This window comes from Chrysochloris asiatica, unplaced genomic scaffold (assembly GCF_000296735.1).
Source record: "Chrysochloris asiatica unplaced genomic scaffold, ChrAsi1.0 scaffold00034, whole genome shotgun sequence".
In the NCBI taxonomy this organism is placed as follows: Eukaryota; Metazoa; Chordata; class Mammalia; order Afrosoricida; family Chrysochloridae; genus Chrysochloris; species Chrysochloris asiatica.
In genome coordinates, this window is record NW_006408552.1 from 2574007 (window position 1) to 2591125 (window position 17119).

The window sequence follows — 17119 nt, forward strand, 5'->3', positions numbered from 1 at the left end:
GAAGAAGGTTAACTGAATGAATGAGATACCTTCTTGGGGCTTTTCGGATCGTCTTGTCAGTTTGTCATACTGTGGGAACTTGCATGTTGCTGTTACACTGGGAGCTATAGCACTGGTATTTCTGAGACTTCAAATACTAGAGGAGCTTCCAGACTAGGACAGACAGACCTGACGATCGACTTCTAAAAATATAGGCCAGTGAAAGCCTTATGAATAGCAACAGAACATTGTCAGATACAGTGCCTCAGGTGTGGAAGACAGTATATCTGACTGGGGAAAAGCTGCCTCCTCAAATAGACTTGCCCTTAGTGACATGGTTGACCAAAACCTTTGCTCATGTCGCATGACTACAAATGAGAGGAAGCACCTGCAAACATTCATTAACAGTTTGGAACGTGGAATGTACAAAGTCTGAATCTAGGAAATGGAATGATAAAAGATCAGTATTCTAGGCATTCATGAGCTGAGGGGCTGATGCTAGCCATTTTGAATTGGACAATTAGTCGCATGAGCTACTGTGCCAGGAGGAATGGCAGCTCATTCTTCACTGAACAGAGTATTCAGAAATCTTCTGGGGAGGCCTTGTTATTGGTGATAGGAGAATCTCCACAAGCATGCAAGGAACACAGGCTGATAGGACTACTGTTCAAACTTACACACCAGCCACTGGTGCCAAAGACTAGAAAAGTATAGCTCTTTACTAATTTCGACAGTCTGAAATCGGTCAAGCATGCAATCAAGATGCATTGATGATTACTGACGATTGGAATGCAAAAGTTGAAAACAACAAAGGGTCAATAGTTGGAAAATAAGCCTTGGTGGTAGAAACGACACTGGAGATGGCATGGTGGAAATTTGCAAGACCAACAACTTCTTCATTGCAAATCCCCTTTTCCAACAAGTCCTGGTGTATGTTGTCGGTTAATGCACTGGACTTGCAAGTTTGGTTTGAACCACAGGGTCGGCTGTTCAAACTCACCAGCCACTCCTTGGAAACCCTATCCAGGGTCACTCGGAGTCAGAACTAACTCAGTGGCACTTAGCAACAACAACGCTTTTCCAACAACATGAACAGTGACTGTATGCATGGACCTCACCAGATGGATGGAATACGCAGGAACGAAACTGGCAACGTCTGTGGGAAGAATTAGTGGAGAAGCTCAATATCATCAACCAAAGCAAGGCCAGGAGCCAACTGTAAAACAAACCACCAATGTTCAGACTGAGACTGAAAAAATTAAAACAAGTCCACAGGAGCCAGTAATATGACCTTGAATATATTCCACCTGGATTTAGAGACCACCTCAAGCACAGAATTGATGTGTTGAACCCTGACAAAAGACAAAATGAGTTGTGGGATGATACTGAAGAAAGGGTAGAATAGTTTTTCAACAAAATAAAATTTTAAGTATTCTTTTTAATTAAAAAAAAAAAAAAAGGATACCAAGAAAAGACAAAAATGAATGTCAGAAGAGACTCTGAAACTTCCTCTAGAACAGGGGTGGGGAAACCTTTTTCTGCCAAAATTTGTAATGCAAAATTACCAATTGAAAAATAAGCCTGCTATATTTGGTCAAATGTGTGATTAACTCACCTCTGATGTGATGGCCTAGTGTGTGGTATACTTATCTGGACCGTAAGGTCGGTTTGAACTGCAAGGTCAGCGATTAAAATATAGCTGCTCTTCGGAAACCCTATACAGGGTCTCTGTGAGTTGGAACTGAGTCAGCAATACTTAACAAAAACAATGTGATGATTAGAACTGAGATTGCCTTGGCAGGGCCAGATCAAATGATTTCGCAGTCCTTGTCCGACCTGCGGACCAAGACATTCCCTACCCCTGCTCTAGAATGTAGAGAAGCTAAGGTGAAAGGAAGAAAGCAAAGTGTCGTGGGACGACTAGAGAAGACAGTGTAAAGTATTATAACAAAATGTGCATTTTGGAGTGCAAAAGCCAAAAGGGAAAGCCACAGCTGACATTTCTCAAGCTAAAAGAACTGGAGAACAAATTCAAACCTCAAATTGCAGTAGTGAAGGATTCCATGGGCAAAATATTGCCCACAACTGCAGGAAGCATCAAAGGAACATGGAAAGAACACAGAGTTCACCATACCAAAAAGAACTGGCAGCGTTCAACCATTTAGGATGGAGCCTGTGGCATTCAAGGAAAACTCCAAGCTGCACTGAAGGCATTGGTGGCAAACAGGCTCCAGGAATTGATGGAACAGCCACTGAAATGTCCCAGCAAACAGATGCATTACTGGAGGTGCTGCGCTCACTCGCTTCTGCCAAGAAATTTGGAAGACAGCTAGCTAGACAGCCAACAGGAGTTGCACATCCTTGCCCATTCCATAGAGAGATGATCCAACAGATGCAGAGCTACATAACGGTACCCGTACTACCTCAGGCAAGGGCAGGTTTGCTGAAGAAAATTCAAAACTGGCTGCAGCTGCACATCAACAGGGACCTGCCAGCGATTCAGGCCAGATTCAAGAGGACATGTAACGAGGGATATCATTGCTGACGTCAGATAAATCTTGGCTGGAAGCAGAAAATGCCAAAAAGTTGTTTATTTGTGCTTTAGTGACTACAGAGTCTTCAAGTGTGTGGCTCATAACATCCTAACAGATTATGGATAACATCGTGGAGAATGGGTATTCCAGAACACTTAATTGTGCCCATGCAGAACCTGTGTGTAAATCAAGACCAGAACAAGGAGCTACTGCGTAGTTACAAATCAGGAAAGGTGTGTGTCGGTGTTGGATCCTTTCCCCATCCTTACCCACTCTATATACTGAGCAGGTAATCTGAGAAGCTGGACTATATCATGAAGAACAAGGCATCAGGATTGGAGGCACATGCAGCTGGCACAGTCTCACTTGTTGAAAGTGAAGACGTGAGACACTTCCTGCTGGAGATCAGACACAGCCATCTATATGGATTCTGCTGAAAACTGAATCAATGAGGTACCTCAGGATAAACGGAGAAAAGATTGACATCGTCAGAGATTTCATTTTTACTTAGATCCATAATCAATGCCCTTGGAAGCCACAGTCAGGAAAGCAAATGATGTATTGCATTGAACAAATCGGCTGCAAAAGATCTCTTTAAAGTATTAAAAGCAAAGTTGTCACTTTGAGAACTAATGTCTGCCTGGCTCAAGTCATGGTATTTTCGTTCCCTCATGTGCATGCAAAAGCTGGGCAGTGAAAAAGGAAGACCAAAGAAGAATTGATGCCTTTGAATTAGGGTATAAGAGAAGATTATAAACTGTGCTGTGGACTACTAGAACAAAATCTATCTAGGAAGAAATACAGTACAGCCAGAATGCTCCATAGTGTTCGGTAAAGTAGAAGGATGAGCAAAAGAAAGTCCCTCAATGAGATGGATTGACACTGTGGCTGCAACAATGGGTTCAAGCATAGGAACAACTGTGAGGCTAGGACAGGACTGGCAGCGTTTCATTCTGTTTGTACATCAGGTTGCTGTGAGTCGGAACTGACCTGAAGACACCTATCAACAGCAGCATTTCTGGTCTCCAGTCTACACAGAGCAGCTAATTACTAAGAATAGATTTTATGAATTTGGTGTTGTGACGTGCCGTTGAGTCGGTTCTGACCCATAACGACCCTGTATAGGGTTTCCGAGGAGCAGCTGGTAAGCTTGAACTACTGACCTTGCAGTTCAGTGAGACCTGTTAAATCAGCCACCTGATGATATGTTGATGGAACTGCTGGCCACAGGCTCCCAGAGGTTCCCCGTAACTCTCCAAGTAACTTTGGTTTGTTTCCTTCCCGTCTTCCCCATTCCACTCCTCCCCTGTTCCCCTCTCATCTTTTCCTCTTCATCTTCTTCGTCTCAGATCACAGTTTTCAGCTTTGGAGACCTCCATGGCACATTGGGGTGGGTGAGGGGACACTTGGATGGGGTTGTTCTTTGAGAAAGGATACCCAGCTTCCAGCTTGTTTCAAGTTCTTGGGCGTGGAGGGCGGTTTTGCCGTGGACATTTGACAATGACTTTGGAGCCAGGTATGTTTACTCATCGTCACTGACCAGAGGTGGGGGCAGCTCTCCACAGGTAGATGAATCGTTAGAATCTTTTGTCTTGGCCCTTTTCTCATCACCCAGCATAGCAGTCCTTAGTGGTACATTCTGTGTTGAGTGTATTGGGAGATTTATGGCTTTATGTCTCTAGTGCTGTCAAACTTTCTACTTTTCTGCACTCATATTTCTTCCCCTCCCTTAGATATCCGGGGGTGATAGCTAAGCGCTTAGCAGCTTTCCTTCCCAATTTCCTCATTTTCCATCACTATAGGGTGGAGTGTTCTCAAACCCCAAGTAGATGTTGAAACAGCCTCCGAAATGAGAGATGTTTCTCCTGCCTCGTCTGACAATATTCATGCCCATGCTGCCTCTAAAGGACAATTCTGCCTTAGTACTTAATGCAGTAGCCGGACTGCCAGCGTAAAGCTGCTATTTTTAATATCTCTGTATCCTGCAGTCTCTGGTTGGAATCCTTTCCTTATAAAGGCAATGTAATAGGCCCTCACCTGCACTGTACTCACCACAGCACAGAGGTAGTGCTACCTGTAGCTTCAATGGAAAGCACGTATTTATAGGAAAGGCTAGCTGAAAGAATGCCAGTCTCCTGTAGGATAAAATTCTGTTACTCAAGATGCTTTTTGGAGAACAGTATTTCCCATTGGTAGGTGGGAATCACCTGGGAGACTTTTCCCAAACTGCTCCCCCAACCCTCTGTGCCCCCTTATAAATTCTGCAGGTGGGCACATACCATTGTGGGGGCCTGCTGAACCCCTCAGGGTGCTGGAACATGACAAAAGGCTGATGGCCAGGTTTCCAGAGTCCTTCATGCCTTTAGACTGTGCCCTCCTTGGTGAGGTCAGCTCCCCTGCCCAGCAGTGAGTGCTTGGTGCCTGCTGAGCCCCGTCCTCCCTCTGTACTGAGGTGCCCCCATCGTGCTTCACCGAGCAGCTCATAGACTTGGCAGATTATAAAGCTCTAGCATCCCCACTGGGGAGGAGTTACCCTGTGGAGACCGTCTTGGGAGTTTGAGAAGATCAAGCCTAGACATCCCACCTGTTGGTCCAGATATATTCTGACACCATGGCCCCGCCATCCCGCCCGCAGCAGGGGAGGAGGAGGTGAGACTCACACCTGGGAGGGACAGATGAGTCCTGATATCAAACATCCCAGGAACGAACCTCCCATGGTGTGGTCCTGTATACATCTCGAAGGCACAGATTGGAGGAGAAGGGGAAAGAGAGAGGCATGGAGACTCTGCCCGGCAGGAGCGGGAAGCCACAGGGGAGCATCCTGGGAGGCAGTCTGGCAGGAACGGAGAGGGTTCTGTCAGGATGGGGTGGTATCCGGCAGGCACTGCGAGGCCCCTTTGCTGTGAAGAGTTGTTTTTACTGAACTGCTTTAAGAGAGCTGGTTATTTATAGAAACCTTAGGTTAACCCCTTTGAAAGGCAGCCCTCGCCCTGAATCACTTATGAATAAACCCAGATATTTCACACACACAGGTGATCCTTGCCCATCTGGTCCTGACACACAGCATCCGGGTGACCTCGATTTTGTGGGGGCACTGCTCTGTGGGGAGAATCGCCCCTGGGGTGCAGCTTGTGGAAGTTGGAGGTGGTCGGTGATCCTTGCTGTTCACGGGCGCCTGCCTTTTCTGTCTAGAGTCGGAGTCAGTTCTTTAGCCCCGCTGCTCCACCCTCCAGTTCAAGGGTTTGGGGTGCCAGAGCCTTGCCTTTAGGGGAGAAAGAGCAAGGCCTCCGATGTAAACATCACCCCTTCAGCCAGCCTTGTGGGGGCAGTCTTGTCTTTCCTTCCTGGGTTCTCAGAACCCCTGTAGGGCATGCCCACACCAACCCACATGTTTGTGTGTGAGTGTGAATTGGTTGAAGGTTTCAGAGCAGATCGGTTTCCAGTCAGCCATTCATACACATAGCGTGTCATCTCCTCAGGAGCATCATTATCCCACTTCCTCCATGTGCTCCTGCCTCCATTCCTCCTCTTTTATCCAAGTGTTTTGAAAGAATTCCAGGAAGGTTCAGGCATCAGAACACCTCTGGGATCTGCCCCCGGCCCAGCATCAGTAGATGGTCCTCTCACCCCAGGACCCCTGCCAGCAGTCGCAGCCTCTCCACAGGTCTTTGCATTCCTCAGCCCTGCCCAGGGGTCCTGGAAGTTGGTAGGCCAAGTGCATGAAGGACTGCCCTTTCAACGTGACTAAAGATTGATCTCTTAGAAATTCAGTGCCCAATTTGCTGCATGCCAAAATACTTTGCATTTCAAATGAAATGTTCTCCTTTTAGTCTTAGCTAGAATTTTAAAGAACTGCATATATATTTATTGTTCATCTAACAATTCAAGAACCATTTGACAAACACCTGCTAAGTTTTAGAACCACAGATGAGATCTCGACACATAAAGTGGTTGTGTTTGGATGACACCTGCTACCCTGAAGATGCAATTCTCAGCAGTGTTCCTAAAGATCAGTTCAACTCTGTGTACAGAGCTGCTACGAGTTGGAATGAACCCGATGGCAGTGGATACTGGGTAACAGTAACAGCAGTAACTATAATAAAAATAATTGTTGGGGTTAAGGTTGTTGGGGTTAAGGTGCCGTTAAGGAGCTCTGGTAGCGTAGTGGTTACGAATCGGGCTGCGAACCTTAGGGTCAGCGGTTCGAAACTACCAGCCGCTCCGCGGGAGAAAGATGAGGCTTTCTACTCCTGTAAAGATTTACACCCTCGGAAACCCTGTACAGGGTCGCTATGGGTCGGACCCGACTCGATGGCACTTAACAACAACAAGGTGCCGTTGAGTCGGTTCCAACCCATAGCGACCCTGTATAGCATTTCCGAGGAGCCGCTGATGAACTTGAACCACCGACCTTGCAGTTCAAACCAACTTTGCAGTCCAGCGCATTAACGCACAGCGCCTTGCCAGGACTCTGAGAACAGCAGTAGCATCATTTACCGAGTGCTTCCCGGGTGGCAAGCACTGTTCTAAGCACTTAGTGTGTACACGTCACTGAATCCTCACAACAGCATGCTAAGGTGTGTGCCACTGCCCCCCTGTAGAGATGAGGAAACTGAGGCTTGAAGGTAGTTATGGGTCTTGTCCAAGGTCATACCACATGCATGGCAGGGCAGGTCTTGGCCCAGACTCACAGCACCTGGTATGACCTCTGCACAGCTGGGTCTCACCTCCACTCTGTCACTTGTCCCTGACTGAGACCACCTCAGGCCGAAGGGGCCACACTGTGGAACTGCAGTGGTTGGGCCTTTCTTCAGGCAGACAGACACTGGACAACAGCTGAATGGTGTTTGGGATGAAGACCTAGCACCCTGGCCTGAGAGTCTGTCTTCATAGAATGACAGGCCACGGTGCTTGTTGTCCCTCCCACGTTCCAGGACTTTCTGGGTTCCCAGAAAGGAGTTTCTGAGCAAGGAATGGGATTCAGGTTGGTCTTATGTCAGCAGGAGACAACCTGAGGACACTCGTGTGGTTCTTCCTCCCCGCTCCCACCCACTGCAAGTGGAGTTTGGAAATGCTGCATTCCCTCAAGATAACACGAACAGAGAGCTGCCCGTGAGCGCAGAGGCAGAAGAGGTATAGGAAGGGACGGTCTGTTCAACTCATCTGCCCAAAACTCACACCAAACCCACCTCGAGTCGATTCAACACATAGCAACTCTGTAGGACCGAGTAGACCTGCTCCCTACAGCTGCTCCCTGGGATCGCCAAGATTTCCAGAACACACAGCCTCGCTTGTCTCCTGCAGAGCAGGACCTTGTGTTTAGCAGCCGACTGCTTGACCCACTGTGCCACCAGGCCTTCTTACCTGCCCAAAGACACAGAAATGGCAGTGGAGGCTTACAGAGCTCGTGGTCATTTCCTAATAAGCTGTCCCCAGTTCCGTGGTAGACGCTTTAGTGGGACTGACTTCATTCTCAGTGAAAACCTGACCTCACTGGCTTCTAGTCTTAAAGTCCCCTCATGGGGCTGAGTGCAGGTCTGCAAAGGAAGCCATCCCATACCCTTCAGGGGGATGCTAATGGGGGCCCAGAGCCCTTCTGTCTTAGACTTTCACTGGCCTATCTTCACACACAGTGTTATTCCCACGCCACAGTGAGAGCGATTAACATGGCCACAGTGAGCCGCTTGTGGGTAACAGAGCCGGACTTGAGGTACCAACCATCTTCCTCCTCAGTCTGAAGTCTGCCTTGGCCCCTGTTAACCACCCACTTCCCTGTCTCTCTCCCACATCTCTGAGGGTGACCAAGTTTTCTGTCCTCCACATCCCATCGAGTGACTTCCACAGTGCTCATGCATGCCAGCAACACTGGGTAATCTTTTGTTGGGAGGGCTGGCCTTAGCACATCCTGCTGTTTGACTGCAGCAAAAAGAAGGCCATGATCGCTTCCTTCTGAGAATCTTACAGGAGAATGAGTGTATGCTACCCCCTGTTTGATGATGAACCGAGAAAGCCATTCTAATACATACGTTTGGCAAGAGGGCTTGAAAAGGAACTAGGGCAGAACAATTATACGCAATGGGAACTACATACACAAGAGCTGTCACAAAGATAGCAGAAGGAGACAGGCTGGCTGAATTCCGTGAAGAGCGAAGGCAGGTTGGGATTCGGATGATTGCAGAGGCCTAACGGGCTAGTGGGCTATCGTCACAGCCCACTAGAATGTGCTCCACCGCTGTCAACCATTGTCACAACAACTGGAAAGGCTGGGAATGGGGAAGGGCTAGCAATTGAGACATCAGTGGCTCACCCCAACCTTGGAAGCAGGTGGGACCCGGGTTCCCCACCAAGCCATCAAGTTGTTGTAAGTCTAGCTGCCGCATTTCCCCCCAGGAGCAAGCTAGTCCAAAACCACCGTCCTTATGGACGTACCTTCCATTGTCCACCCTGTGCCAGAGGGCACTGCCTAGCCCGAAAATCCTGGAGCCCAGTATTAGTGAGATTTTTGTTCAAATTGGCTTCTGGGATGTCAAACACAGAGGAGTGTACAAGTGGATACAGTGTGGTTTTGGGCAGACAGCAGCCCCCTAACAAGACTTTGGCCTCATACTTTGGAAATGGGATGTCTCTCTTTGGACTCTGGACCATGCTAAATGATGGTGTGGGTCCAGAGCCTGCTGAAGGGGTCAGCCCTGGGCCCGGGGGTCAGCCGAGACCTACTGCATCCTGCTGGTCAGGGTTTCCAGGCCAGGGGCAGGTGGGCACCATCTCCTCAGGGAGGGGAATCTTCCCTGCTAAGACTCGGAGAAGCCACTGACCCCCATGAACCAGCCTCCTCTCCTAAAAGCCCAGCATCTGAAGCACAGGACCGACCACAGATGCTTCCTCCTGGGGTGTGTCCTCTGGGATTTCATACAAAATGGGCATGTCGTGTGTTCTGTTTTGTGGCACTTTCTTCCTTCTAAACTCGTGACATTGTATGTTATAAGTGTGTGGTGGTGGTATGTGTGTGTACATGCAACAGACCAGAAGACTACCATCCATCCGTGGTCAGCTTTCACGTGTGTGTTTCTGCTCCCACTGGGGGCAGACTGCACCTTGTTCTAGGGAGTGCCGCTGAGGAATGTTATCGCCCCCTTTTTCTGGCATTGCCTCTAATAGAATCCCCCTCTCTTTCAGCAACTGGAAGAAAAGCTCAAAGGGCAGGCCGACTATGAGGAAGTGAAGAAAGAATTAAAGTAAGTGGGAGGGGCCTGCTTGACCTTTCATAAGTTATGTCTTGTTAGTCACGTGTGCCGACAAAATCCTGGGCAGCGGTGGTCCCAGGACAGTGGGCATCAGCCTCGGAGATACACGTGAATTCACTCTGGGAGCTACCACTGAACAATGTCCTGGACTACCTGATGTTGGGTATTTGCACTAAGACCCACATTCCTTGGGCTTTTGATAAAATTGTGCATTTCAAGTGTGCACAGAATCCAAGGAGACATTGCCTTTCTTCTTCTCGTTAAGTGCCATGCCATCCAGTCAGCTCTGACTCATAGCAACCCTGTGTAGGGTTTCCAAGGAGCTACTGGTGACTTTGAACTGCTGACCTTGTAATTCAAACCGACCTTGCAGTCCAGTTCTTTCTCAGACAGTGCCACACCAAGACAGAATAAAATACGAACTTGTTTTCAGCTGTAATTTTTCCAAACAGAAGCAAAGCTGCAGGGAGAAACATTTTCCAGTTTACACAATGCACGAGGCCTCACACTGCTTGGCCTCCTGAACTCCAGAACCTTCTTCTCCCAACCTCTTACAGCCCATGTACGAGGCCCCAGCTGACATGACAATGCCACATTCTCCAGCCCAGCCACTCACACTCCTTCCCAAGCCTGCCCTGGCGCCCCCGCCTTCCTCACCAGTCCATCATTTTCTGGGCTTCAGCGGATCCTCTCCAGCCTGGAGCCCACAGTCAGCCTTAGCATAATGCCCACACTCTTCCCTAACCATCCACCTTGCCTGCCAGCATCCCCACCCTTTGTGACTTGTGTTGACCACAGTTCCCTGTATTCACGTCACTGGGTCCGTAGGATGCTGGGTTTGTGCTCCCCACGAGAGCCTGTTCCTCATCCCGTATCCTTCTCTCCTGCCCCCAGCTGTCTTCCTGGCCACTTAGCTGACTCTCCACCTCTGCTTCTGAAAGAAACCGAATCTCCTTCTTGTCTTTGCTTCCACTTTCTCTCTCTGCAGACTGAACACCAGCCTGGGCCTTGGATCCCTTCCTCCCTGCTCCCTCATCCTAGTCCATCAGTTACGGCCTCTCGTACTGATCTCAGTGTCTCCCATGAAAGTAAGCCCAGACCCACTCAGGCCCCCCCCCCGACACCTCCCTGCTGGTGGCAGACTCTGGGACCTCTTGACCCCCACACCAGTAGGTCTCACAGTCTTGACCTTCCTCATTTCCCTAGTGAGCCTGGCTCCACACCTCCTCGCCACTGCCTTCCTGTGGCTCTCCTTGGTGCGGACTGCAGGCAGCCTCTGCCAGCACCTGTCCCCCACGCCATGTGCAACATAGTGAGAGTGATAGCTTGTGAGATGGACAGTTAAGGCATGCAATTGCTAACTAGCACACTGAGTTCTAAGGCTAACCAGGGCACCTTGGAATAAAAGCCTGGTGATCTGCTTCCTAAAAACCCTCTACTGAAAAGCCCGGGACACACATTGGGTCACCGTGAGTCATAACTGACTCGGTGGCAACTTCTGGAGCTTTGAGGGTTGGTTTGTTTCCAGCTTATAATTGTGAATTGGATGAACGTTTACAAAGCATATCAGTTTTCCATTCAACAATTCCTACTCATTTTGTTTCACACCATTAACAGTGAGCATCACGTATCCTTTCTCCTGTGTTTCCCATTTCCATTCCCCCATGTTTTCTAACTCTTCCAGCCTTCTGAACTTCATTCTGGAGAAAATGCTGGCAACTGGTCTTTACATTTTTTACCTGGTTGATCTTTACCTGTTTCCCCTGCCCTAGTTTTCCCTTATTCTAAAAAACAAAAAACAAAATGTGCCGTCTCCTGATTTTGCATCAGAGAAAGTCCGAGTTTGAAGTCCTTCTCCACACCCAACCCTGCCCTGCCACTCTGGGGTGACCAGACTCACTTGAAGCCTAGTGGTCAGCTGCCTTCCTCCCTCCCTCCCTTCTGCCTATCCTGCTGCCCCCTGGAACTGCCTGCCACACCTGTGACCCACGTGCTATCATATGCTATGGCCCCCACATCCGAGTGACACGAATGCACCTCTGGAATGGTGTCTGCCTCCTTCAGCTGTCCCAGACCTCCCAGGACCCCTCACCCATCACAGTGGTCTGTAAACAGCCTGCTCCTCCAAGGCCCATCACGAAGTCTTCATTCCCCATGAAGCTGAACCCCCATCTCCACCAGATGAATCCCCAGCGGGTTTTCACATGCTATTTGGATCTGTGAGAGATGAACGTTGCAGGCAGTTAAGAGGGTGCTAGTAAATATGGGTTGACTAAAGGAATAGAGGAGCCCTGGGGTGGCGCTGTGGGTAACTGCACCAGAATGCAAAGCCATTTGAACTGCAAGGTCGGTTGGTGGTTCAAGCTCACCAGCGGCTCATTGGAAAACCCTATACAGGGTTGCTGTGGGTCGGAACCAACTCAACAGAACTAACAACAAATGAAGAGAAATTTGCATTTTGGAGTTAATATATCAACTTAATGTTTTATGACAGGATCAGAAAAAATACAGAAAGGGACAAGGACATAATCGTGAACCCTGTGGAGACCACTGAGAAAGGCCACTTGTCAGGCTGCCTGGCTGTCTCACTGTCTGTCCTGATGTGCCCTTCTTGAATGCCTTCAGTAGTGCCCTGTAGGATACACATCTGGGTTCACCCGTGGTAGCTCCTATTGTTACTTTACATGATGAGTGTCCCTACAGAGATACAGCCACAAGTAAACTCAGAACAAATCCCAAAACTAAACAGGAGAGCAGCCAGGGCAGGGATGGAACTGCACATGTTTTGGGCACAGTTGCCTGCGGTACCAGTTTTACACCCCTTGATCTCTCAAGGACAGATCTGCTGAGCTGAAAGAGGGGCAGAGCTAACGCGTGGCTACCAGAGGACAGGACAGTGCAGTGTGCTCAGGGCCTGGTGTGTCCCCTGCAGCCGGCCACCATCCAACTGTGCAGCCATGCCTTCCTGCCCTTGTCTCCAGAACAATGCAGGTTCAAATCCCCTTCTCACCCTGATAGCCCCGCAGCTAGAGAGCGAGGTCCCATGCCACAAACCCCAGTTGTAGTAACTTGGACAGACCAGCTGTTGGGCCTGTTAGAAGTGTTCAAAGACACTGAAGCGAGCATGCCTGGGGAAAGAGGCCAGTCCGCCTGGCCCTCCTGCCTCAGCCGGCTGCACAGAAGTGGAGCTTGCCACCACCACCTACAAGTGGCAGGTCTCTCTGGTCCCAGGTGCCGAAGCCAAAGGAAACGTCTGAGCTCCCTCTCTTGCTTCCTCGGTACAAGTTTTCATAAATACATTCTAACTGCGACAATGTTATATTTTTACCAAACAATCAAATGAAGCTCTTGAGCAGACTTGGTGTCATTCCATATGGAATGATTCACAAGCTGGGCAAGATGCTTTTGCTAGCCAACTGCTAGTTGAAGAATTATTCTAGAGACATTACCCGACTATTTTACAGCCAGGAAAGTCATTACCGTTGTCAGCTCCTCAGTTCCTGAAGAGCAAGAAATTGTAACATCAGCACCTTATTAGCGTGTTTGTGACGGAGGTTGTACGGGGAAAGTAACGGTTCTGTCTTGCTCTCCACAGTATTCTGAAATCCATGGAGTTCGCGCCTTCCGAGGGAGCTGGGACGCAGGTACACGGCCCTCCTCATCTCGTGGGCACGACACCGCAGGGCTGTGTGGTACACGATCCTACTCATCTCATGGGCACAGCATCACGGGCGCCCCCACCCCAGGGCTGTGTGGTACACGATACTACTCATCTCATGGGCATAGCATCACGGGCGCCCTCACCCCAGGGCTGTGTGGTACATGATCCTACTCATCTCATGGGCACAGCATCACAGCACCCCCACCCCAGGGCTGTGTGGTACACGAGCCTACTCATCTCATGGGCACAGCATCACAGGCACCCGCACCCCAGGGCTGTGTGGTCTTTGGCAGCACGTTACTCTGTCTCCCTGTGAGGACTCTGTTTTGAGGGGGAAGAATGGCACACAGCTGCTGACTCAATCTCCAAAAACATTGAGCCAGGTGAAAGCAAATTGTCTCAACTTAAACTGAGACAAGAAATAGTTTCTGTCTTCTGAACTGTAGCCCAGTTCGAGTGGAGCTGTGGCCTTCTACAACGTGGGCAGGCACTCTGACCGGGAATAAAAAGCCATCTCGGACTGTGGTCAGGATGAGCTGGAAAGGCGTTGGCTGGAGATTTGAATTATCCGCTGCCTCACAGGGCGAGGGGCAGCGTCGGGCAGTGGGGTGAGGGCCTGTACTGGCCACTAACAGTGGGAGGCTCCCGTCCCCCATGCCCAGAAGGTAGCCGATGTATTCACAGCCTGGGTCTGGTAACAAGATGAAGAGAATTAATTGTCTAGAAGATGTGTAGGTTCCAGAACATTTTTCAAATTTTAAGTGAAATGAATGCCTTTAAAAGGAACTTGCAGTTTTTTGCACGTGTACATTCAAAATCTTTGGGGGAAACAAGCTGTCTGTCACATGGGCCAGAACCAGACAGAGAGAGTGGGTAGGGGGGCCTGGGGTGGCCGGCCCAGTGTGAGCCCTGCTCTGCCCCGTCTAGGACACGTCCAAGCCCCTGGAGATGCTTCTGCTGGAGAAGAACCGCTCCCTGCAGTCTGAGAACGCTGCGCTGCGCATCTCCAACAGCGACCTGAGCGGTAGGTTGGTGCGCGCGTGTGGTGCTTGGCAGGGTCGAGGACGAGGCCGGTGCGCTGGGCTGCTGCCTGGCGCCCTCTCCTCGCTGCTGCTCCGCCCGCCTTTCCGCCCTATTTAGATGGGCAAAACGCCGAGATTGTGAGGGGTCAGGCGGAGGAAGTGTTGTCAGAGACCAGAGAGGGCCACTCGGGAATGTTGGCTCTGTGGCCCCTCTGTAGTTGTGCTGTGAGTCTGTGGGAGCTGAGGCACACGCTGCCTCTCTCCTGGTGTTTGGGGGCTGCTTTGGTGGTCTCTCTGGACCTCCCAGGCTTTGTCAGAGACCTGGAGGGGTGCGTCCGCCATCCTTAGCTTCCTTTTGCTCGTCCCACAATGGTGGTGTTACTGGTGTGCTTTTGGTTTGGACAGCTGGTAAATGGTGGAAAGGTGTGTCGTGGGGCTGTGACGATATTTCATTCTTACCATGTGCGTGCCTTCGATCGAGTGGACTTGTGATGGTGCGTTCGCCGCAGAGCAGGTGGTGTGAGAGAATCCATGGTCCTAAAATGTCAGTGTTTGCTGCTCCGCAGGTGGGGCCCTCTGGGAATAGCTGCAATGCTAGGGGCCCGCCGAGGCCTGCGACCTGTCAACTCTGTACCCTGTACCGTGTGTGTCACCGGCTCCTTTTGCCACGCGTAGGAGTTTGAATCGATGCCAAGGGGATTCTCCAGGCTGCAACGTACAAGAAAGGCGCAAACATGAAATGCATGTTGCTTGTTTTGGGGGGCCTTGTTTGGCTAATTTAAAAATTCAATTGAAAAACAAACCAACACACCTCATTGGCCCTTGTGAAAATCGGCACTTTTTTTTTCCCTTTTATGGAGCACACTTTGCATTTTGGTCTTGGTTTTTTTTCCCTTTTGAATCCCCCATAATGCATTATGTTTGCCCTTCCTTGTAGGGTCAGCCAGGAGAAAAGGGAAAGACCAGCCTGAGAGTCGGCGTCCTGGACCCTTGCCGGCCTCCCCTCCTCCTCAGTTGCCCCGCAACCCGGGGGAGCAGGCTTCCAATACTAACGGTACACACCAGTTCTCACCAGCGGGGTTAAGTCAAGACTTTTTCAGCTCATCCCTGGCAAGCCCCAGCCTACCCCCGGCTTCTACAGGAAAATTTGCACTAAACTCTCTCCTCCAGCGACAGCTAATGCAATCCTTCTACTCCAAGGCCGTGCAGGAAGCCGGAAGCACAAGCATGATTTTCCCAACAGGTGCATACACCACAAACTCCATATCTTCCCCAAGTCCATTACAGCAGAGCCCAGATGTCAATGGCATGGCCCCTTCTCCCAGCCAGTCCGAAAGTGCTGGGAGCACCTCTGAGGGCGAGGAGATGGACACAGCCGAGATTGCCCGGCAGGTCAAAGAGCAGTTGATCAAGCACAATATCGGACAGCGCATTTTTGGACATTACGTCTTGGGATTGTCTCAAGGGTCCGTGAGCGAGATCCTAGCCCGGCCCAAGCCGTGGAATAAACTGACTGTTCGAGGCAAGGAGCCCTTCCACAAGATGAAGCAGTTCCTCTCCGATGAGCAGAACATCTTGGCTCTCCGCAGCATCCAGGGCAGACAAAGAGGTGAGAACCTTTCGTGGGTTGGCACCAATGCCAAGCCCGTGGCACAGCTGACTGTGTGTACTTGTGTGTCTGTCTGTGTGTGCACTAAAACATTTGTACATCACATCAGGTGAGATGCTTTTCAATTCTGCCATACTTTCAGAGCTCAACTATCAGCGGGCACGAGGTAAAGCTGGTAGATTGTGGAGAGCGGGCCTTTCCATTGTACTGAGCAACTAGCATGTATAAGCTCAGTGCACGAGCATTAGAGGCAAGGAGAGTACAGACAGTGTCCAGTATGTCTGGGGCCTGCTGCTCAGACTGGCCCTCGGTGCTGGAGGATCCCCCGGGTGCCATCAGCCCGATGCATCCCCCAGAAGGACCTGGTTTTGGGGCAGAATATAATCAACCACACCTTCTCTTCTCTCCCTTACCCCACAGAGGCCAGTACATTCTGTGGTCAGCTTAATCATGTCTACGTTCCATTAGGATTTGTTTAGCGTTAGGAACAAACTCTGCCCTCCTTGAGAAAAATTCGTGAAAGTTTGCTTATAAAACCATTCCTGCCCTGCCCTCCATCAAAAGGTTTTTAAAGGCAGCCACACCTATAGGCTACAAAAGCCCTTCCCTCGTAGGAACAGGGGGGTCATTCCAGTAAATGACAGTGATCTGGGGAGAGAATTGTATCCGACTCATTGGAAACTTGAAATTGAGCCTCACACAGATGGAGAAAGGAGATGTTTTGGAGCCGCATCAATTTGCACAAAGAACACGGGGCTTTTTTTTATGGTGATGTTAACTGAAATTGAATGTCTCCGGATGATTAATGTGGGGCTCCATTCTGGGGGCTGGTGGGCGATTTGCTCGGAAGCAGTTTTCCCTCCCTCTGTCCGCTTCTCAGGTCGGTCTGATCGCCTCTTGCAGGACAGCCATGGCCTCTGCTGCCCAGTCAGTGAGGGAAGGGCCTCCCAGAAGTTTCTAGTAACTCCCAAGGTGCACAGGAAGCCCTGGAGCCCCTTAGGTAGTGGCAGGTGGCTCAGATTTCATGTCACGCAGCCCATATCGTCAACACCGCCATTCCCCTGATTGTT

The 17119-nt window shown here is 50.0% G+C and overlaps 1 protein-coding gene across 6 annotated transcripts in view; it reads left to right on the forward strand.

Moving 5' to 3' along the window:
• CUX1 (cut-like homeobox 1) overlaps positions 1 to 17119 on the forward strand; it is a 460382-nt gene that overhangs the window by 359829 nt on the left and 83434 nt on the right. For 5 of the 6 annotated variants that reach the window (XM_006859668.1, XM_006859669.1, XM_006859672.1 and 2 more), the window contains 3 exons: positions 9690 to 9748; positions 13353 to 13401; positions 14346 to 14442. In XM_006859668.1, coding sequence (XP_006859730.1) covers positions 9690 to 9748; positions 13353 to 13401; positions 14346 to 14442 — 205 coding nt within the window. Of the gene's footprint in view, positions 1 to 9689; positions 9749 to 13352; positions 13402 to 14345; positions 14443 to 15377; positions 16050 to 17119 lie in introns of all 6 variants that reach the window. The other variant, XM_006859667.1, reaches the window with a different exon arrangement.